Source organism: Tasmannia lanceolata, unplaced genomic scaffold (assembly GCF_043159265.1).
Source record: "Tasmannia lanceolata isolate RefF3 unplaced genomic scaffold, GAP_Taslan_0.1 ptg000002l, whole genome shotgun sequence".
In the NCBI taxonomy this organism is placed as follows: domain Eukaryota; kingdom Viridiplantae; phylum Streptophyta; class Magnoliopsida; order Canellales; family Winteraceae; genus Tasmannia; species Tasmannia lanceolata.
This window is the reverse complement of record NW_027518679.1, coordinates 56,484,237-56,507,300: the sequence shown is the minus strand read 5'-3', so window position 1 is coordinate 56,507,300 and position 23,064 is coordinate 56,484,237. Positions and strand designations below refer to the sequence as shown.

General features: G+C 38.2%; 2 protein-coding genes across 4 annotated transcripts; both read left to right on the top strand.

The window, feature by feature from the left end:
- The first annotated feature begins 3,851 nt into the window (after positions 1–3,851).
- On the top strand, positions 3,852–7,580 carry LOC143880244 (uncharacterized). 2 transcript variants are annotated; one of them, XM_077383085.1, is made up of 3 exons: positions 3,852–4,197; positions 4,688–4,775; positions 4,961–7,580. In XM_077383085.1, the coding sequence occupies exon 3, from the start codon at positions 5,087–5,089 to the stop codon at positions 7,355–7,357; it is 2,271 nt and encodes a 756-aa protein (XP_077239200.1). In that variant the 5' UTR covers positions 3,852–4,197; positions 4,688–4,775; positions 4,961–5,086; the 3' UTR covers positions 7,358–7,580. The 2 variants fall into 2 exon arrangements, with proteins under 2 accessions (XP_077239200.1, XP_077239191.1); XM_077383076.1 differs by having other exon boundaries at positions 4,685–4,775.
- Positions 7,581–14,220: 6,640 nt separating this feature from the next.
- Positions 14,221–22,364, top strand: LOC143880229 (protein WVD2-like 1). 2 transcript variants are annotated; one of them, XM_077383065.1, is made up of 8 exons: positions 14,221–14,446; positions 16,285–16,399; positions 16,503–17,070; positions 17,891–17,979; positions 18,076–18,169; positions 18,269–18,340; positions 18,419–18,529; positions 21,879–22,364. In XM_077383065.1, exons 3-8 carry the CDS (start codon positions 16,507–16,509, stop codon positions 22,164–22,166), a joined length of 1,218 nt encoding a protein of 405 aa, XP_077239180.1. In that variant the 5' UTR covers positions 14,221–14,446; positions 16,285–16,399; positions 16,503–16,506; the 3' UTR covers positions 22,167–22,364. The 2 variants fall into 2 exon arrangements, with proteins under 2 accessions (XP_077239180.1, XP_077239175.1); XM_077383060.1 differs by lacking the exon at positions 16,285–16,399 and having other exon boundaries at positions 14,227–14,446.
- Positions 22,365–23,064: the final 700 nt, after the last annotated feature.

The following is a 23,064-nucleotide window of genomic DNA, read 5'->3' as shown; positions in this document are numbered from 1 at the left end:
AAGAATCTCCAACTCCACATGTTTTTTCAGTTTCCCCTCAAAACAACAGTCTCTCTCTCTCAAAAGGATCTTCAACACAGCTTTCTAGCTGCTCTTGTACCAAAGAAAACCCTAGGAAAAAAAATTATGAACTTTCAATCTAGGTAAGTGATTACTATTTATTCTGCTTCTTTCTTTCTATTTTTTTCTTACATTTGCCATAGTTTTTTCTGGACCGTCCGATCTATTTTGCAATTTTCTTGCATTTCCCCTATTTTGCATTTTTTCCTCAGTAATAGAATTTGATCACCCAAAACCTAATTTGCTTATGGAAAATTTCTCACCACAAAAATAGTATGTTTTAATAGAAATACTTAATTGCCTCTCTTTCTTTCATTCTCTCCTTCTCCATCTTCTCCTCATCCCATCCCTTGCCTACCATGTGTTTTGTTGGCTTATTGTGTTTGAGAATATGTTGGCATAGTCAAAAAAGAATATGTTGGCATATTGTATTTCTTATGTTCGGAAAACTTTTAACAATTCATGATTTGATATAAATGCTTAGGTATTGAATTTTTGCATCATGAATCATGTCTATCAATGTGGGCTTACATTTGATTGACTTATCATGCTTGGTGATTGGCATGTTTGCTCCCCTTTGTATGTTAAATCTTTGCTTGGCTTTCTACCCAAGCACTTAATGGATTATTTTTAGCATGAGTGGCTTCCTGATTGTGGTCCACCCACTCTGGATAAATTATTTTCTAATCCATGCAAATCTTTGAATCCTATAGTTTAACTCCCAAATCTGAGCATTGGGCCGGGTGATCTCTTGTTCAATTACCAACCAATTGTTTTGTTTTGAATATTTACCAGCCCAATTATATGTTATTGAGTATTAGATAAAGAGCTAAAGAGGATGTTAAGTCGATTCTTTCATAAGTACTGTGTGTAGGACTTGTATTAACAGGTCATCACATGAAGGGTGGCTTTGTAGCTATCCTTCAGACATACCTATATGACTCGTGGGGACTACAACAAAATGTTTAATGTAATAAGCTATTTTAGGTGTATTTTGTGTCTGTAAGTATGAAGTCATTTGTGTAGAGCCATGAGCTTAAAGAGTAATGCTCTGTTTGGTTGCCTATTTTTAAGAAGAATAGGGGAGAACATCTTCTCGAGATCTACTAGAAGCTGTTTGGTTGGCTTTTTAGGTCTTTGACCACTAGCGTTGTCGGGCGACGGTCGGGTGACATGGCACCCTCGAGAACTTCTTGCCAAATTTTGCAAAATCAATGAAATTTTAAGAGAAGATCTCGGGGATATCGATTTTCCTGCTTTTTCTCTGCCACGAGTAGATATTGGGGAGATCTCCAACAGATCTTCTAGCAACCAAACACCATTCCCTACATCCCCCAATTGACTGATCTTCTTTTGATCTTCTTTTAATCTTCCCTTTGACTTCTTCTCCTCCTAATCTCCCGGGCAACTACAAGCAACCAAACAGAGCATAAAGCTTCAAAGGTAAAGGTTCAAGGGAGAAGAAGTGTAGGGATTCTAGGTAAAAAGGAAAAAGAAAACCAGGTCTCTTGTAAGTGCTTTGAGATATATATAAGCCTTTATTTTGGTGTTTACTTGTGCTTTCAGTGGAGCTCTACACAGGCCTGTTGGCTATGTATCTCCCTAGCACCCGTATCTTCTCTTATGCATTACAAGATACATAATCGATACATGCAATCTGCGCCAACAAAACCTAGATATAAAACTCCCTCTCTTCATTCATTAAGTGTGGCGGCTAAATAGAGGAAGCTATGCGAAGAAAGGAACTAAGAGAGGGTTTTCTCTTGGTATGTGCGTGAGAAAAACAAGAGGGGAAAGAGAAGGGGGAGTTTTTCTCATTTTTCACTTGTAGTGCGAAAAGAGAGGGTTTTCTCTTTACGTTGCTTTTGTGTAGGATTTTGGTTGAGAAGAAAGGGTAAGGGTTGCAAATTTGTGGGTTTGTGGCTATAATCCATTATAATCTTTATATTTTACTTCATAGTGAAGATCCATTAAGCAACAAGCAATGAGCTATTTAAGGCTGTGCTTTCCGTTAACAGAATATCTCACCATTATCCGACCTGATATCAGTCATGCAGTTCATATTGTTAGTCAGTTTATGGCCGCACCTCGCTCTCCTCATTTTGTTGCTGTTCTCAGGATTTTACGATACCTTAAGGGCACGATGTTTCAAGGGATCCTTTACTCTTCCAAGTCACCACTTACTCTACGCGCATACTCTGATGCTGATTATGCTGATATTGTTACTGATCGACGTTCCACAACCAGATTTTGTGTCTTTCTTGGAGATTCTCTTACCTCATGAAAAAGCAAGAAGCAAATGGTTGTTGCTCATTCCAGTGCCGAAGCCAAATATCGTGCACTTGCTCATTCTACCACAGAAGTTATTTGGTTACGTTGGCTTCTCGGTGACATGTGTGTTTCTCTCTCGCAACCAACCTTGTGATCACAAAAGTGCTATTCAGATTGCTCACAATGATGTCTTCCATGAACGCACCAAACATATTGAAGTTAACTATCATTTTATCTGCGATCATGTGTTATGGAAGACGATTACATTACCCTTTTGTACCTTCCGAACACCAAATCACCGATTTATTTACCAAGACTCTTCCCTCCCCTCGTCTACGTATTAGTCCAGTAACTTTAAAAAATTATTGTACAACTTACACAATAGGATGATCTCAGTCCTACGATCTATAGAGTTTTCTATAGTATGCAGTTCGTCGATATATTGGAGGGCTACAATCAACATATGAAAATGTATTTTTGGGCACAACCTGTGGCACATCAAATGGACGGTTTGGATTTAATCCTATTTTCTACGCCATACAGTACTTTTTGAAAAATACTAGGGTACACTGGCTTACACCATATAAAAACTCCAAACTAATTAGGTGTAAGCCCATATAATCCAGTATTTTCCAAGAAGTACTGTACGAAATGATTTTGTAAGCACAACCCATTTAAGTTGTGACCGTGGTTTTATTTTTTGGTTTCGGCACCGGTTTCGGACCTCACAAAAACTGAAATTTCGACCGAAATCCAACAAAATATTAAAATAGTATTTTATTTATTACACGATTTCAGCCGAAATAAAGTATTGTTTCGGGTACGTGATTTCGGTATGTGTGATTTCGGTTTCGGTCTTGACTGAAATCCGAAATTTCGGATTTCGGTCGAAATTTAAAACCATGGCTGTGACCTATTAAATGGACGGTTTGGGTCATCCTAATATGTAGCCCGTACAATACTTCTTGAAAAATACTGGACTATACGGGCTCACACCATATAAAGTCTCTATTTTAAAGAGAAAGAAGTAGAGAAAATAAAGTTTATATATTGTGTAAGCCCGTATAACCTAGTATTTTCACAATGTACTGTACGGCCCACACCATGAGATGATCCAAATTGTCCATTTGATGGGCCCCTGTGTAGATATGTTATGCCCCAAAAAGCATTTCTATAGGATGATCCCAGCCCTACGATCTGTATAAAACAACATATTATGGAAACCTATATAGATTGGAGGGTTGGGATCATCCCATGGAAATGACTTCTGAGTCCAACCTATTTACGTTGTGGCCCATGAAATGGACGGTTTGGATAATCCCATTGTGTAAGCCGTACAGTACTTTTAAAAAAAATAAGGGACTACAAGAGCTTACACCATATAAAATCTCGTATTTCTAAATAGAAATAAGTAGAGAAAACTAAAGAAAGGGGTAGTTTTGTATTTAGAGTAAATAAGAATAACGTTGTATTATATATTGACCTAAATGCCCTCTTTTCTTTTATCTCCACCGTATCTATTTTCCTCTCTCTGTTCTCTCTTTCGTTCCAAACCCTCATCTACCCCTTTGCCCCTGCAATCTCTTTCTCTCTTCCAACCCTTACCCTTTTCTCTTTCAGATTTTCCCTAACTAAATTACCCGCCAATTTTCTCCCCCTTTGAAAAAAAAACCCCTTTTCTTCTTCTTTTTCCTCCATCTCCAAACCCTAGCGTGAAATTTTCCCTAGATCCGTTCTTGACCGTTGGATTTCTCAGTTCCAGCTTCCAATTTCTACTCCCAAATCGCTCTCTGTGAAGGGATTTGAACCCGTCGAGAGCTTTTCTTTCTTCTAGACGAGTTGGAATCTAGGGTTTTTGTTTTTAAGGTATTGTTTCTGGATAGAATTTTAGTGTTTCCATTTCTGTATCTGTATCTGTTTCTATTTCTGGATAGAATTTTAGTTTTATGCTCCCTTTTTTCTGATAGTGCTTTTTTCGGTGATTACAGTGTTAGGGTTTAATGATACATCATTATCTGTTAGGAGTTTTTTTTTTTTTTTTTTCCTTCCATTAGGTCATGTTTGGATTGAAGGAATTTTATGGAAACGTTTGGAAAGGAAGATATTTCTAAAAATTTTTAATTTTTTTTACTTGCGAGAAAAGTAACTTGAATCAGCCCTAATCAATTTTTTACTTAGAGGAACCTTCAATTTATTATATTATCCCTCTAAATTAACCATAATCATATCATTTCTCTCTAAATTGTAGAGAGAAAAAAAATTTACAAGAAAATATTTTTCGTTGTAAAATTTTTTCTTGCAATCCAAACAGGGTTTTTAGCTGTTTTGCTAATTTGTTTTTGGTTTAATGTAGCAGGGCAGTCTAGGTCCATGTTTGTGTGGGAAATTCGGTGGGGTTTTGCTCCAATCCGTGTATTGGGGAAACAGGAGCTGAATAACAACAGGTATATACGGATTATTTAATTCTTGGTATTATTATTATTATTAGTACTTTATTAAGAAATTATTAGTAGTACTTTAGTAATAGTAGTATTAGTATTATTTGTTTCTCCTTTCCTTGTTCATTTTCCATCTGGAGAACGATCTTTGTTTATGGAATGTGTTGTTTTTCTCTGTTTGTGCAAGCCAGGTGTGCTTGGATGCTGGTATAAGTGCGGCTGCTGTCAGTTGAAATTGAGTAGTTAAGTGAATTGTATTTTGGGAAGTCGTGAAGGACTGTTGAAATTGATATCTGCATTCTGTCATTTTCTTCTTCATGGCAAACCACGATTTAGTTCTTGGGCAAAACCATGATTTAGCACTGGGGCAAAGGCAGGATTTGGGTCTAGGGCATAACCATGACTTGGACCTAGGGCAGAACCACCATGATTTGGGTCTAATGCACACCCATGATCATGGCTTGGGTATAGGACATGCTCATGACCATGAACTAGCACTCAGGCATGCCCATGAACACGAATTGGCTCTAGGACGGGCCACCAAACACGAGCATGGCCATGCCCATGACCATTATCATGACAATGAATTAGGCCTTGGTCAGAATCATAATCCTCATCCTGACCATGACCATGCACTAGATCTCGCCTCTCAGAATCATGAGTTAGATATGGCCGAAGGCCATGAATTGGCTGTTGGAGAGAACCATGAGCTAGGCATCGACCAGAACCTAGAACTTGCTGTCGACCAGGGCCAAGAGATGTCTGTCCAACCAGCCCAAGATATGGTAATTTCCCAACCCCAATTGGTTATCACTCCGGTCCTTCAGAGCCGTGCCCTTGTTCCTGCCCCTAACCATGAATTGTCTGTTGGGCAAGAGTTTCCCGATGTCAAGAGTTGTCGGAGGGCATTAAGAGATGCGGCTATTGCTCTTCATTTTGAAATACAGACGGTAAAGTCTGACAAGAGCCGTTTCACTGCGAAATGTGCTAGTGAAGGGTGTCCATGGCGCATTCATGCTGCAAAGCTTCCGGGTGTTCCGGCATTCACGATTAGGACAATTCACGAGTCGCATTCTTGTGGGGGAATCACCCATCTTGGCCACCAGCAAGCCTCTGTACAATGGGTTGCAAACTCTGTGGAGGAACGCCTCCGTGAGAATCCGCATTACAAACCAAAGGAGATATTAGAAGAGATCCATCGTGTTCATGGGATTACCTTATCATACAAGCAGGCTTGGCGGGGAAAGGAACGAATCATGGCTGCTGTTCGTGGGTCGTTTGAAGAAGGTTATCGGCTTCTTCCAGAATACTGCGACCAAGTTAAACGGACGAATCCGGGAAGCATTGCATCCGTTTATGGAAATCCAACAGATAACTGTTTTCAGCGTCTTTTTATCTCATTTCATGCATCAATCTATGGTTTTGCCAATGCATGTAGGCCACTTCTTGGGCTCGATAGAACTCTTTTGAAAAGCAAGTATCTTGGAACCTTACTTTTCGCCACTGGCTTTGATGGAGATGGTGCTCTGTTTCCTTTAGCGTTTGGGGTTGTTGATGAGGAAAATGATGAAAATTGGATGTGGTTTTTATCTGAACTGCATAACTTGCTTGATCTTAATACAGAAAACATGCCGAGGCTTACCATACTGTCTGACAGGCAGAAAGGAATTGTAGATGGAGTGGAGGCAAATTTTCCAACTGCGTTTCATGGGTTCTGCATGCGTCACCTCAGCGAGAGCTTCCGCAAAGAGTTCAATAATTCAATGCTTGTCGGCCTCCTTTGGGAGGCAGCTCATGCGCTCCAGGTTCTCGACTTTGAGGCCAAGATACTTGAGATTGAAGAAATATCACAAGATGCTGCTTATTGGATTCGACGCATTCCACCTCGTCTCTGGGCCACAGCCTATTTCGAGGGAACACGGTTGGGCCATCTGACTGCAAATATAATCGAAGCATTAAATAACTGGATACTTGAGGCATCTGGGCTTCCAATAGTTCAGATGATGGAGTCTATTCGACGGCAGCTAATGACTTTTTTCAATGAACGCCGTGAGACTAGTATGCAATGGACAACAATACTTGTGCCCTCTGCCGAGGCCCGTGTACAGGAAGCTGTTGAGCGTGCACGCCACTACCAGGTGCTCCGTGCAAATGAGGCAGAATTCGAAGTTATATCACATGAAGGAACAACCACTGTTGATATTCGTAGTCGGTGCTGTCTATGTCGTGGGTGGCAGCTCTATGGCTTGCCTTGTTCACATGCTGTTGCAGCCCTTCATTTTTGTCGGCAGAATGTTCACCGGTTTACTGAGAGTTGTTTTACTGTGGCTGCTTATCGCAAGACCTACTCACAAACTATACATCCTGTTCCGGATAAAAGCCTTTGGAATGAGTTGTCTGAGGGAACACAAAATGGGGGTAATAAACCTGATATGATCATAAATCCTCCCAAGTCTCTTCGACCACCGGGACGGCCAAGAAAGAAGAGAGTTCGCGCAGAGGACCGTGGCCGAGTAAAGCGAATAGTACATTGTAGCCGTTGCAATCAAACAGGGCATTTTAGAACAACATGTGCAGCGCCTATTTAAGTATTTGCTGCTGACAGTGCTCTCCTGGGGTAACTTCTTATGAACTTGTGAAAAGGTAGGTTTGTTTAGTGTAAGCTGACCGTCCCTTCTATTACTTAGTTTTATGGATAGTCTATTTTTCTTTTTCGACAATTCAAGGCTATGTTAATGTTTATTCTATGGTTTGTTGGATAGAGTTTCTTTTAAATAATGTTAAAATATCCAGGGCTCGGTTTTCTTTTTATGGCTTCCGACTGCCAAAAGATGGTCTGTGTTGATGGCTGATGATTCTTGTTTATCTGGTTTGCTGGATACAGTCCCAGTAAACCAATTCATTATTTTGTTCTCCCATTGCCAAAAAAGGCTTTAATTATTATTTTTTCCTGTTTATCTTAAAAATTTACTCTACATATCTCCATCGTTTTTAACATCAACCTTGAAGCATTTCAGCACTCTATATGCCTGATATTTTGTGCTTTTCTTTCATTTGATGTATGATATTCTTCTTCCTGCACGATGGTTGTCGGTTGAAAATTTGGCTTTGCAAATTCTTGTTCAACTGCGTTGTGCAGCTGGATAGGCTTGTGTGTGAGATTACTTTTAGCACGATCCAATCCGTATATTCAAAATAGATCTATAATGGATCCATATGGAACTTAAAAAAATTATCTAGGGAGGATTCATTCTAAAGCTAATCTATGGGCAAGCTTTCTACTTAGATACTTTCAGCAATTATCTGCTCTGCACCTGGCTACCCAGCGTTTACTGTGGGCACGATAATTGGTACACTATAGGTTCATCCGTCCCGGTCCTCTCGTACTAGGGAAAGGTCCTCTCAATGCTCTAATGCCATGCTGCCTTTATAGATGTATATGTGTTGGTTCAACCCTTATTTTTTTTGAATGGCGTGTTGGTTCAACCTTCTGCATCATATTTTTGTCAAGTTCTTCAACTGACATGCTTCCATCCTGTCATCATTTCAAATTTGTGCTTGACTGATTACCTGCGTGACTTTTATTTAGGCCATGTTCATTTGAGATTATGACAACCGATTGTGTGTGCCAAACCGATTATTGGACTCAAAATTATGTTTAAATTTGAGTAAAATAAGCGGTTTAGCACACACAATCAATTTCCATAATCTTAAATGAACAGGCATTTAGTGATGTGGCCTTGTGCCAACTTCTGCCGTCGTCACCTTGGTCTTCAAGGGTGTCTAATATTCAACTTGTGGGATGCATCCTCTTCCGATTCTACCTTTCCAATATCCATCAGATAAGTAATTTCTGGTACTATAGTTGCATATTATCCTAATGACTGAAAAAATCTCAAAAGTTTATGGCCCACTTTAAAAGATCCTGAATAATTCAAATATTTCTATTTTAAAATTAAATAGGACTCGTAAGAATTTAAAAATTATTGAAAAACACATTTTAATGAAAAATAAATTCATATCCTAATACACCAAACACACGCACCTAAGTACCCTTCCGTACTTTTTGGTGTGTTTGTGTAGAAAAATAACTATATATGTACTAGATGTATGTCATGTAAGTAGAAAAATACATGCTGCTTATCTGAATTTTTCCCAAAATTTTTCTAATTGTTTCAAACAATCGCCTCACCAAATTATTCCTGAATCCGAACTTTGTAACGTATGCCTCTTACAGTGTAGAAAGCATTGAGTTCCCGAACTTTCTCTTCTCTACAGCATGTCGTATCTTTTGCAGCTCTATGTTTATATGTTTCCCCATCCTCTCCAGATCATAGCTCTGTGTCCTGTAGTCTTATGTTTGAGATGCCATATCATTTTGTTTTTTTATCCCACATGGGCGTTCTAACTTCTGTTTGTTACAAGTACTTTGTTATATCTTAGCACCACCTGTCATGATTGTAGGGCCCAGTTGTATGATATCAGCTGTTTGTTTCTTGATCAGATGCATCTAACTAGACATTAGAAGCATATCAGTTGTAACACTAGTTTGGTTCTTTTGAATGGCTTGGTTTCTATGAGAATGCCTCAGTTGGGAATGAACTCAGTTAAAGTGAGACACCAATTTCAGCCATCCATCCTTGTTCGACGGGCTAGATTGATACTGGCCTAAAGTGGGGAAATCGGCTAACTGTTCACCCTTGCACCTGTCACCTTGACCCTAAACCCTAAAATCGATACCTTCTCCTCTTCCTTTCACCGTGCCTTCCTTTCCTCTGCCATCACCATCGTAACTAGCTCGCCAAACAAACAAAAAAAGGCCTGCTCATCATCACTCCTCTCCTTGGTGATACTGTTGATGGGCCTGCATTTTCGTCATCTTCCTAACAGCCACTGCCTTCTTAGCATTTTTCTCGAGTGAATGCCACACGTCTAACAGCACGGTTAGACGTGTCTGACCAAAGCTGGCCCACAAACAAAACTACAAAACGTGTCCATTAACATATGGCTGGATCTTTTACTACGACTCTTCTGTCGGCTTCTCGCAGACAGTGAGAAGGATGAAAAACACAGGAATAACTGTGTTCTGGGTCGAAAGAGAGTATACATGAGGTGGAGTTGGTTTCGGCAAGGGTCTATTATTGCATTGGTGGTAAGTATCAGGTAAGTTGAGAATTACCTTCTGCTTCCGGTGGTTGCCGGTTTTCTCGCCTTTGTAACAAGGTTTAATCCAGGTCATAAGACCAAGAAGGTTACTTGAGTTTAAGTTGGGCCTCACCCTGTTGCAGCACTATTGGTTTCTACACAGATTAGTGACAAAGAGCTTGTCCAAGGCTAATGGTTTGATCTTCTTCATTTGGAATGAAAGGAAATAGTTTCACTGTTCTTGGGTTATCTATTGAACCTCAGCTTGTTTTGTTGTTAGCCTCTTTTAAACTGCATATTCGTGGGGTGTTTTTTTTTTTTTTTTTAACGAATTCATATGAAACGGAAATCCTGTGTGTTTCCTTTTTAATAGATGATTACTCAGCAACATGCAATTCTATGGCTACACACGTATATAATGAGAAAAGGGCACTTGATATTTACATGCAATCCTACTGTTTTTACATACGAAAAAGATAACTCCTCTCTCTTTCTCCATCTTCTTGATCTTTTGTGACATAAACTATTGTGTGGCCTTTGTTCAAGTTGTAGTACACAACCTTTGTACACTTGTTATGCAGCAAATTGGCGTGTACTGGAGTAAAGTCTTGGTTTTGGACTGTTTCCTTGGTCTGTACTACAGTCGGTATGTGGACTGTGGACTGCAAACTTATTGTGAAGTACTAAGCAAGCTTGTGTGTGGCTGAGGTGTTGGTTCGTGTATATTCCTTTAGACTCCGTTTCTTTCGACTTAAAAATGGACGTAAAATTTGTTTTATGCTCGTTTTTACGACTTAATAAAATAAATTTTACGTCGATTTCTATCTCGAAAGAGAGGAGCCCTACATTATTTTCATATTTATTGATCAAGGGTTTATGAATATCATTTGATTCGAGAGCAGAGATGTTTCTGGTAGAGGAATGTTGTTGATAAAGAATGTGACAGGGAGTGAAGGGGAGGTGGTGAGATTGTTAGAAGAGAAGCAAAATAACGTGTGATGTCTCATTATGCTCTTATGGAAGAGATGAGTTTATGTTTGACAAGCTTTTTTCACGAGAATGTCATAAGTAAATATCTATTTAATGTGTGTTATCAAAAGATCAATGTAAATATCTATTTAATGTGTGTTATCAAAAGATCAATTAGTGGACATGTTTACAAAGACTCTTTATCTTATATCACTGGCCAACCATGTGAGACCATCGATCATGCAATATTGAGCAGAGTATCTAATTTTGTAGTCCATGGATTACATTTTTTTTTTTTTGCTTTGAAAATGCAATGGAGATGAGCATAGTATCTAATTTTATAGTCCATGAAGTGCCATCTTTTTTCCTTACTTATTCACGGGAAAAAATGCTAGAAAGGTGTAGGTAATGCCACCAAAGCCCCGGCACTTTTATAGTCCAATCTAGCCTCTTCCACTGTATGTGGAACAAAAACATGGACTCCTCTAGTACTTATCCACATGGAAATCACTTCAGTACCTGGATTACTGTCCCACGATGTGCAAGAAGTGGGTGCAACTTGGGTCGGGTTGGGGCCAACCCTAACCCAACCCGAGCCTCAAGTTGAGGATGGTCAACCCTAACCCAACCTGCTTCTAAATCTCTCAACCCTAATCCAACCCATCTAACGCGAAATCGGGTCGGGCTGAGTGTTTGGTTTGGGTTCACCTTGGTCTAAACAGAAAAATATAATAACACAAAGAAAATCAAGATAAAATTAGAGGAAGGAGGTTTGGGTTCGAGTGGGATCAGGTTGCCAAGGCCTCAACTTTAACCCAGCCCAAAACTCAATTAAATCTGGTTGGCTTTTTCCAACCCAGCCCGAGGAAATGCCAACCCAACCCGAACCAAAACCGGGTTGAACCTCACCCAAGTTGCACACCTGATGTTGACTCACAAGTGCCACCCTCACCTATCTTTTCGAAAATATTCTGAGCCCCATGTGCGTATGTGCCACGGTGAAAATGATTATTGGATCAATTACCAATGGGGGACAAAAATTAGGTGGAATTATCAACAGGACCCATGCTTTTCAGAAATTATCAACGAGAGACAAAAGAGGTCTTGTCATTAAAAGCTGGACGAAAATGCCCTTTTCTTAAGTAACACATTTTGCTTTTCCAATTTTCACTCTTCTCTCTTCTTTCCCTCTTTTTTTTTTTTTTACTTTTCCATTTTCAAGTTGTTGTTTTTTGCCCTACCAGTCATCTTCTTCATCATTTTAGCCACCATTGGAGGAGGGAAAGCTCGAAAACTTGAAATGTGAGTTCATTCCCATCTCTCTCTATATCTAGGTTTTGCTTTTCATTTGTTTTAGGGTTTTGTAATTCTCCTTCTCCCTTTCATTGGAGGATGAGGAAGATGAATCGTATGGTAGAAAGAAAAAAACATGAAAATGAACGAGTGAAAAAAAAACATGAAGTAAAAACGTGTTCATAAGGGACTTGATAAGCCCATTCGGAATTTGGTAACCCCATTTTGATACTAGATAACCCCAACTCCAGAGACTTGAAAACCCCCTTCCAAAACTCTAGTACCCTTGGGCAATTTTAGGGGACTTGATAAGCCCCTTCGTAAATTGGTACCCCCATTTTGATACTAGATAACCCCAATCCCCAATACTTGAAAACCCCTCCAAAACTCTAGTGCCCTCGGCCAATTTTTAGGGACTTGATATGCCCATTTGGAAATTGGTAACCTCATATTGATACTTGATAACCCCAATCCTAGAAACTTGAAAACCCCCTTCTAAAACTTCAGTACCCTTGGCCAATTTTTAAGGACTTGATAAGCCCATTCAGAAATTGGTAACCCCATTTTTTATACCAGACAACCCCAATCCCAGAGACTTGAAAACACCCTTTCAAAACTCCAGAACTCTCGCCCAATTTTCAGCCCATTCGGAAATTAGTAACCCCATTTTTTATACTAGATAACCCCATTCCTAGAGACTTGAAAACCCTCTTCCAAAACTCCAGAACTCTCGGCCAATTTTCAAGCACTTAATAAGCCCATTCGGAAATTGGTAACCCTACTTTTAAGAGTTACTAACCCCCTTCCAGAGAGTTGATAAACCTCTTCTGCTACAAAACCCCCTGCTTATAGCAACTCTTCTAATGGCACTATAATTCTGCTCATGATAGAAATAACAAAAGAAATGGATGTTGTTTTCATTAAATGTGCTTCATGGATTACATCCCAATTTGTGTATTACAAAAAAAAATTTAAGTAAATCAAAAAATGTGTAGCCATCCATTCATGTATTACATCTACTTTTTCTTATACAACCACTTGTCTTTCAAAATAGTGAGTGAAGCCATCCATGCATTATCTCCAGAACTCACCCTAAAAAAATAGCTTAAACCCTAAACAAGATAAATCAGAAACAGAGGAATGAAAAATAGTGGAAAACCCTAAAAATAAAACCTAAATACAAAGAGATAGATGGTAAAAACTCAACATTTAAGTTTTCAAGATTTGTCACAAACAATGGTGGCTGAACAAGGAGGAAGATGACTGGTAGGGTAAAAAATCAAAAATGTGATAATGGAAAAGTAAAAGAAGAGGGAAGAAGGAAAAACCAAAGTCAAAACGTGTTGTAAATGCCAAAGGGCATTTTCGTCCAGCTTTTACTGACAATACATCTTTTGTCCCCCATTGATAATTTTTGAAAAGCATGGGTCCTGTTGATAATTTTGCCTAATGTTTGTCCCCTATTAGTAATTAATTGGTCCATGATTATTTAAGCCGATGATCCGATCCAAGACCACAAGTCTAATCTATTATCATTGAACCCTCCTTGATTGGATGATCCTAGCCCTTTCATCCATCAACCCTCGTTTCTGTCTAGTCAAGAAATGTTAAATCATTAATTTTTGTTGCCCTCTATCTGTACCCATAGACTACATGATCAATGGTCTCGATCTCACACACATGTTCCCATAAAGTTGATCCTTAACCATTGATCTTACGAGAGAAATTTATATTACACATTTGGTATGTACGGTTATTTTAGCTATTTTGCTCAGTTTTGTCACATAATTTTCACTAGGGAAGTGATATATTCACACCTTTTCTTATCCTAGTCCAGCCCCCTATTGTTTATTTATGACTACCATTTTACACTAAAAGTGGCTGGCCCAAGGAAGAAAAGGGGTAAAATATATCATTTCCCTTCTAATTAAAACAAAGGTTTCTTCTTCTAACCAAAAAGATCTTCCACTAGATTCGCAGTGGCGACCGGGTCGAAAAGAAATAAAAAGGGGCACTTATAAATTTGCCCCCTTTTCTCTCCCGTCTACCCCCCTTACTTCTCTTTCTAAGCCAAAGGGTGGCCGTGCGAAGAACCTAGGGCGAATATTATCATTTCCCTCCTAGGGTTTTCAAACAGCGCACGTTATCTAAGGCGTTAAAAACGAACGGCTATAAATACCAGAGAACGAGAGAGTGAGAGACGAGGTGGTTTTGATTTCTCATCCTTTAACCGCTCGGAGAAACTCAGATACTACAGATCGGGAAAAAATGTAAGAAATTTTCCTCATTTTCTCTATTTTCCTCTTTATATTGTTCACGATCTATCTAATGTATCTTCAATTTGATCTGATTTTTGTCTTTTTGTATCAATGACTCGTAGATTGAGTGATTTAGGTTTTATTTTGTGCATTTCATTTTCTTGCTTATGATTCAACTGAAAATAAGTGTTTTTTTTTTGTCTTGCATTTGATGCATGTCTTCTTGTTTTCCTTGTGTTAAATCGGTTTTGCAAATGGGGAAACTATTATTTTTTGTCTCCTGAATTTTCTTTGTTTGGGTAAAACTCTACCTGAGATTAGTGGCATTTTCCTAGTTTGTGTGAGGAATCTCACAAAAGAAATCAGAGAAAGTTTCCTTTTTGAGAGGAAATACTCTGAAGAAAATCAATCTTCTCTTATTTCTGTAGAACTGTCTACAATAACTAAATAATATGATTCAAACTACATCTATTAGAGTCCTAGAGGACTCAAACTCTTCTAAACGTATCTGATAACAGCAACTACCCAATAGGACTCTACCAATTGAAGAAAAGATAAAATAAAGAGATAAACCCCCAACTAAACCTAACACCCCATGGTTGAAAAAGCATCTTGTCCTTAAGGTGTTAAATGAGGAAGTTCAGGGTCCACTATTTGCTTTCCTTCCTCCTTGTTGCGGCCAAAATCGGTGATCTGCTGATGTCGCGTTGGAAGAGCTGCGAACCGCCCCCACCCACATAGCAAACGGTTAGACTGACTTAGTCTGTGCTCTGATTTAGACTGATTTATCTCTCAAATCAACTGGAAAAAATTGCAATTTTGATCATTCAATTTACTCTTCTGTTTTATTTGCTATAAACTTAAAGAGTGCCTTTTTGCATTAATTTTCATTTTTCTTCCAGCCTTTTATGTCCCTTTTTAATGCATTCGAAGTTCAAACATTATGTCTGTAGTCAGTCTGAAATTAATCTTTTTCCTGTTCTATTGCTCTCTACATTTGAGTATGGTCTCAAATCTGTTGGGGATATAAAATGCTGCATTTTCTCTTAACTGTGCTAATTACTGCGTCAATAGATTGTGACTGTTCTTTGTTTTGATTATGCCGTTTCTTTTCTTTTTAATTTTTATGTTGCAAGGTTATCTGGTAGAACTCTTGTGGGAGCATTTTTGAATGAATAATCCTTGGGTAACACTTGGAAGTTGGAAGGTTTTGTGAGCATTAGATAAGCTCTGGTATATAATATTTCAAACCGTAGGCTTTTTCTTCTTCATTCTTTGAAATGACATTAATGTAGCTTATAATGTTGAGCCCTATATCATTTTACAAGTTCTAGTCCAGAGTTGAAGCTTAAGCAGATTATGGTATGTTTCTTCTTTCGGTTTTCAATAAAGCTTTGAAATGGAACGGTTTTGTTTCTTTCCCTTATCTGTTTTTTTCCCCATATTAAAGAGGAGACTTTGAGGAGGAAAGGACTTTGGTTTCAAGATTGATGTGCTGTTTAATTGAAGACCATTTATTTCCAATGTCCAATTAATTTAGTGGTCAAGCAAACTTCATGAAGTTATATTTGATTTATTTCGTAATTTATTGAACTTGGACTTCGTAGGTCTATCATGGAGCAATAAGATGTAACAAAAACTGAAAGCAATGGTTGTAGTTGAAAGTGATGAATGATAACTAAGATCATATAGTAGACTTGAAATATGTAATAAATAATAATTGATTCAGAATGAGAGCATATGCAAAAAAAAAAAAAAAATGAAAAATGATTTTTTGGGATTTGGCACATTCTTAATTACTACTCTTTCGCTAGATTAACAGAAACAAATATTTCATGCTTGGATGACAGAATCTTGTAATTGAAGTTGCTATGAGCACAATCCCATACATTAGTCATAGGACCGCTTGCAACATGAGTTCTTCTCCAAGAAATTATAAAAAAAAAATGGAAGAATTGATGATTTGTAAGTTTACAATTAGAGAGTATTCATCTAAGATCTAGTCTCAATTCAATTTATATTGACTGACTCCAAATGTAATATGGTACTTTTTTTTAATTTCTGGCAGTGCAATGAGGAGGGAAGTTTCGGACATTTGTATAGACCAGGATCATGATGTAACTCATTCAAACATTGATACCATCGAGCCACTTAATGAAATTGCTCCCAGACGACAGTGTTCGCTTGCAGGGTCAGATGACCATATCAAAGGGGATTCAGATTCTCAAACTCTGGCAGAAAACACTGAAGCAAAGGATTATGAAGTGAAAGAATGCACAACAGACAATTCAGTTGAGATTGCCTATGTCTGTCAAGATGAAAACTATTGTAAGGGGAAAGATGTGGGTTGTGTGAAAAACAATTTCGACATTGGAATGGCTGAAAAGATAATGGTAAAATGTGAAACTCAGAAACCAAACAACGACAAGTTAAACTCTCCTGCAAAGTTGGCAGAAAGATCTGCGAATGTTGGAAATGTTAAGTCTAACTACACTGTTCCGAAGCCATTTGCTCTGGCCACTGAAAAGCGTGCCTCGTGTGGAGCTCGACCTATTGGAGCCGAAATTGTTGCTGGCTGTGTAAACAAACCTGCTAATGTGCCGAATTTGCAATCCCCAAACACGAGGAAGATTCAGGTAATATACTTTCAATGTTTACTTACATTTGTGATTCAACTTCTCTTGTGTATTGTATATTATTGCTAACACTATAATTTTGTTGGATTTGAGAACAATGAAAGGTACTAATAGTGGGCGTGCAACAATCATGTGACGCGGGGTTTTTTTTTTTTTTTTTCTGATCATGATTATGCATATTTCATACTGTTTAAAACTTAATAATCATTATTTGAAATATGTAATTTCTGTTATATCATATTTCCACAATCTCTGTGTTTATATAAACCTATTTGAGTTCTCCATAAAAACAATCTCTGTGTTTATATAAACTCAGATAGAATGTGGAAATGGCCTTCCTGCAGAAATTGTGGATGGTTCCTTGAAAAATTTTGGCCTTTAAAATCCAAAAGTAGTTTGTCTGTCAATGTGCTTTGGAAATGGCCTTCTATGACATTCTAAAGCACAATTGAAAAATGGAAATATTTATAGAAGCTTTGAGCATTGTTTAAAAACTTGTACTCAGTTAAGAACTCACCCAAGGTAAAATTGAGTTGACTCAGATGAATCAATGAGAATTGTTTAAGAAGTTGTACTCAGAGAAGAACTCACCCAAGGCAAATTTGAGTCGACTTGGATGAGTCAATGATTGCTGTGGCAAGTTTATTATTGACCCAGGTAAGTCGAAGAAGTTTTTGTTTGAATCAGTAGGCCAAAATGAGTATACCAAGCCAGCCCTTGTAGCTGATTTTTGCAAGGGCGACCTACATTCTATCATTCCTCTACATATGTTATGAGAGTTTGTTTTTCATGATGTTCGTATTTTTTCAACTTCATGCAGCCAAGCTCAGCTCTCATATTGAAGAAGCCACTGCAACCTGATAATTCAAAGCTTCTGAACGAAGAAGATGGTTGCTCTGTTGCTTCTTCGTATCCTTTGTTAACTCCCACAAGCCTAAGTTCAAGTTATTATTTCATTTTCCTTACATTCAGAAGTTTTGTTGTCATTTTCCTAAACTAACACAGAACTGCAGCATCAGTACGAACTTTAAAAAGTAGCTCCACTGTGGCGTCTGCTCCTTCTTTTAGATGCAATGAGCGTGCAGAGAAACGAAAGGAGGTACCTTCTTTGGCAGACAAGTAGACAACCATATTTGAAATTTCTATATTGTACATCTGTGCCTCAAAAGCTTCATTGTTGATGTTTTGGCCTTCTCAGTTTTACTCAAAGTTAGAGGAGAAGCACAAAGCTTTGGAGGCAGAGAAAAACCAGTGTGAAGCTAGGACCAAGGTACTTTGGCTACATTACAATTTAATTTTCTGTTTCTATTATTTTTCCCTCTAGGTTTAACTGATCTTCCCTTGTTAGGAAGAACGAGACGCGGCTATAAAACAGCTTAGGAAGAGCTTGACGTTTAAAGCAAAACCAGTACCAAGCTTCTACCATGAAGGACCACCTCCTAAGGTTGAACTTAAAAAGGTATTTGGCTAACTTTCCCTTCACTCTGTGTCCAATCCAATCGAACTGAGAGTTCAAGGTGTTCTATGTAGCATAGTCACAAATATATTTGACATTTTTTAAAATATCTCAATATTATGTGATCGTTTGATAAAACGATATAATCCTGATATTTTGAAAAATCATTGAGATATCTTCATGTTTTATTATTTTCAAAATATAATGAAATTATTGTGATAAATTCTTGATAGTATCTGTTTTCCAAATTTTGTTCTTAAATCTTTTTTTTAATGGTAAAATTTCATTGAATGGACCGAGATGGTCAAAAGAATAAAGAAAACAAGAACTGGAAAAACAAACAACCACAAAATGAATCAAAGAGGAAAGAAATCATATTGCTCCAAAGATTCCAAGTGAACTCCACTTTTGGCTTACTTGTCCTCCACACCGTTTGCCGATCTTCTAATATGGCGAAAAGAAATCGAAGTGGTACCGACAATGTCATTAATCTCATTGAAGCGTCTGCAAAATGCCAAGGAAAAATATGGGATCCAAACAATCATCGAATAACATTGAGAGAGTCACCTTTTGCCACAACACAACATGATTGAGGTCCTCCCCCACCAATAGCTTAGAGCCATGATGAACCGCCCGAACTTCTGCCTCACTAGATTCTCAACTCCCAAAGGACCTGCAAAGGCCCACCTAACCACTCCATTCTCATCCCTAAGCCCCGCCCCCCATCCGCCCAAAATACCTGCCGGCCCCGGATTGCCAAGGCTAGAACTATCAAAATTTAGCTTAAGAAACCCTTCTCCAGCGGCTCTCAAACTTGAATAGTCGGGATATAAAATTCAACACTAGAGCACACTTCCCTCCACCCATTCCAAAGATCAAAGGCGGAGACAAAATTGAAACTAGGAAGTGATTTAGCCCAAAAGATCGAGAGCGCCGTCACATTTGAAGATAAATAAAGAGCCCTTTTCCCCACACCCTTGAAAATTCTAGAATTTCTTTCCTTCCAAAGCACCCAAATCCACCGCTAGGAAAGAAATGAGCCACAAAATTTTCCCTTCCTCCACCAAGGGGAAAACAACCTATCCTCCACCACCTGAAAAAATTCCTTAGGAAAAACCCAAGAAATGCCAAACCTCTTCAAAACACTACCCCGCACTTCCCTAGTGTCACGGACCTTTAGTTTAGGAGCGAGGTCCGTGCAGCACTTGAGTTGTCCAACAACAAGCAAGTAAGCCTAACAAAGTTGTGAGGATCAAACCTACAAAACAAGCACAAAAAAGGAATGCTAAGTTTCCAAGCACACACAAAGCAATAGGGCACACAAGTAGGCAAATGTTAATCTTTATTGATGATTCTTGAACTAGTTAGAGTAGGACTATGCCAACAAGGTCTATAACTCCTAAGGGTCCCCAATCACCCGTTGACTAGAATTGAATCTCTGCTAGGATATGCACTAGCAATGCACCACTCGATGGCCAACCAAGTTCTCAGGGTAAAGAGCTTTAACAACCAACTCCCTTAGCCAAGAGTGCCCCTAAGAATTTACATGACAATGATGGCTCAAAATACCGACTACTTCCCTACTACTTATTACATTGATAGACTAAGTCACGGGCCACAGGCCATGCAAACAACGTTGAACGAAATGGCCACGTGACACTAGCCACCTTGCAATGTATAAAAAGGTGCGCACGAAGCAGTCTTTGACAAAACCCTCCAGAAATACCTCTTCAATGGGTCTATAACACACCATCTATCAATCCAGAATCTGACGCGATCCCTGAGTGAACCCTAAATCTAGTAGCAGCACGGAAGGAATGCAAATAACTGAAAATATCCCGCCACACTGTGCAACCTTTTTGTGCAAACTTGTCATCTTATTCCCAATGACCTATTGCCGCACCATACTTGGTGTCAGTTACTTTCACCCAAAGCGAAGACGGTTCCTCCTTATATCTCCATAACCATTTCCCAACAAAGACTGATTCACTTGTACCTCCACCTTTAATCGGTTCACAAACCTCCAAGACAAATATTTTAGGGAAATTTTATCAGCACTGCTGTATTTTGATGAGGGCACTCCTCGCTTTATTCAAAGTACGGTATGGCCCGTACCATAGGATGATCCAAACCATCCATTAGATGGGCCACAGCCTAAATAGATTGTGCCCCAAAATTTATTTCCATAGGTTGATCTTAACCCTCGGATCTTTAGAGGGTTAGGATCAACCCTCTAACATTCAGAGGGCTAGGATCAACCTATGGAAATGATTTTTGGGGCACAACCTATTTAGGCTGTGGCCCATCTAATGGACGGTTTGGATCATCCTATGGTGTGGGCCATACCGTACTTTTAATAAAGTGAGGAGTGCCCTCATCAAAATACAATAGTGCTGATAACATTTCCCATATTTTATTTTGTTCTTACATCTTATATTTCTATACATTTAAAATATTTTATTTTTTCAGTGTTTTCCAATGGAAACCCGAAGCTGATAACATTTCTCATATTTTATTTTGTTCTTACATCTTATATTTCTATACATTTAAAATATTTTATTTTTTCAGTGTTTTCCAATGTAAACCGAAACTAACAAAAAAATTTAAAATATTCTGACATACACTCTTCCCAAGAAACCCCCGCGACAAATACTTGTGACTTGCTTTGTAGTGTCGACTTCTTCAAAATATTGCAGAAAGTGGCTTAGAAGCTCACTTACAAAATACTCTTAAATCCTGTTTGAGACAATTTATGCTGTAACAGAATTATAACCAATTTATCTAAATTCCCAAAATTAGCTGATAGAAGCCAACTTGTGAATTGCTCTGAAATTCCCGTTCGAGCCCAAATTATGCTGCAAAATAAAATTAAAACCAATTTCCCAAAAGTGGCTCATGGAAATTTTAACCATCAAATTACTTGTTTTGTAAGAAATGACCATCTTTCTTAAATCTCATGCCTCTAAAAAAACTTTTTTAACCGAGTTCAGTACATTGTAATTTTCCAAAAAAAAAAAAAAAAAACTGGCCATTCAACACAAGATAGAATTGCGAAATGTGGTTTTTTCTAATATTCTTTTTTCTTTAGGCCCTGTTTGGATTGCAGGAATTTTTTGAAACAGTTTGGAAAGGGAATTTTTTTTTCCAAATTTCTTACTTTTTTCACATGCGAAAACAGATCGCTTGAACTGACACTATTCATTTTTTACCTAGGAACCTTCAATTTATTTATGATAATATCCCTCTAAATTGTGGAAAGAAAAAAAAATCTCAAGAAAAAAATTTCCGTCAAATGTTTTGCTTGCTATCCAAACAGATCCGGAAGTATTTATATCTTCCTTTTCTTTTCCAGCTACCGCTAACGCGTGCAAAATCCCCGAAGCTGGGTCGGAGGAAGAGCTGCAATGATGCGATCAATCCATCTCAAGGCGAAAACAACAAGGCCGCTTGTGGCCGGGTGAACCGTCACAGTCTAGGTACTTACAAAGAAGATAACCATAATAACAATCAAAGCAATGTTAAGAGTGGCAATATCACTTTCAAAGATAAAGATGGGACTAAATCAGTGAAGGAAAGCACCAAGCCTCTTCCTCTTAAGATTACAGAAAAGAGAAATGTAGATACTCCAGTGCACTCATGACTCTTTTTCTGTACTGTTCTGGAATTGCTTTGTCTTCAAGAACTTGATGCAGTGGTCTGTGTCATATATGAGGTGTAAATTTTTTTTAAGTTATATACATCTGAAGAATAGACATCTTTGCTGAACTTAACGTCCGTGCATAAGATTTGCTTTATTTGAAAAGATTTTCCTTGGAAACCAACAGGACAAGTTACCAAACCCTCTTGTCATATTCTTTATCAAGAAAACCTTTATTAGATGTATGTTTTATTTCTAGCAGATGCTTAGGGCATGTTTGAGGACAATGAAAAAAATATTCCTAACATGGGTGGTATGGGGTAATTGCCCTTCACATAAGGGAAGAAATTGGGATTTCCACATAAGGTAGTTGAACCATCTAGTTTGATAAAAATAGATTGGCTTAGAGAATAATAGCATAGAGGGTGCCAACATTTTATCCCTAAAGCTCTGATACCATACAGCAGTGTTGCGTGAGAAAAATCTCTATCTCTTGACTGTCCAGGAGAGAGTGACCTGTTTGCCTTCCAAAGAATGATATGCTTTATTTAACAAACTTTAATCTTTACAGAAGAATATGCTAGAATAAAATCTGTTTGATTGTATGTGTGGAACTTTCTAACTTTAAACAGAAACTTCTAGAGAGATATCTTGCTGGCTGGAATTTCTACTTGGATTCTATACTTGAACCCTTCTTGAGACAGATTTCTATTTACAGAAATAGTAGACATGTCTAAATCCCATGCCCGGATGGTATTTCCTTTACAAGCAGCAACTTATAAAAAGACAAACAGTAACTAAATAAGCAACTGCAACTCCGACAAGCAACAACCAGATTCCAAGTCCTAGAATTAGTGTGGTTTTTCTTTTACAACTTTGAAAAGTAAATGGTAACTTTAAA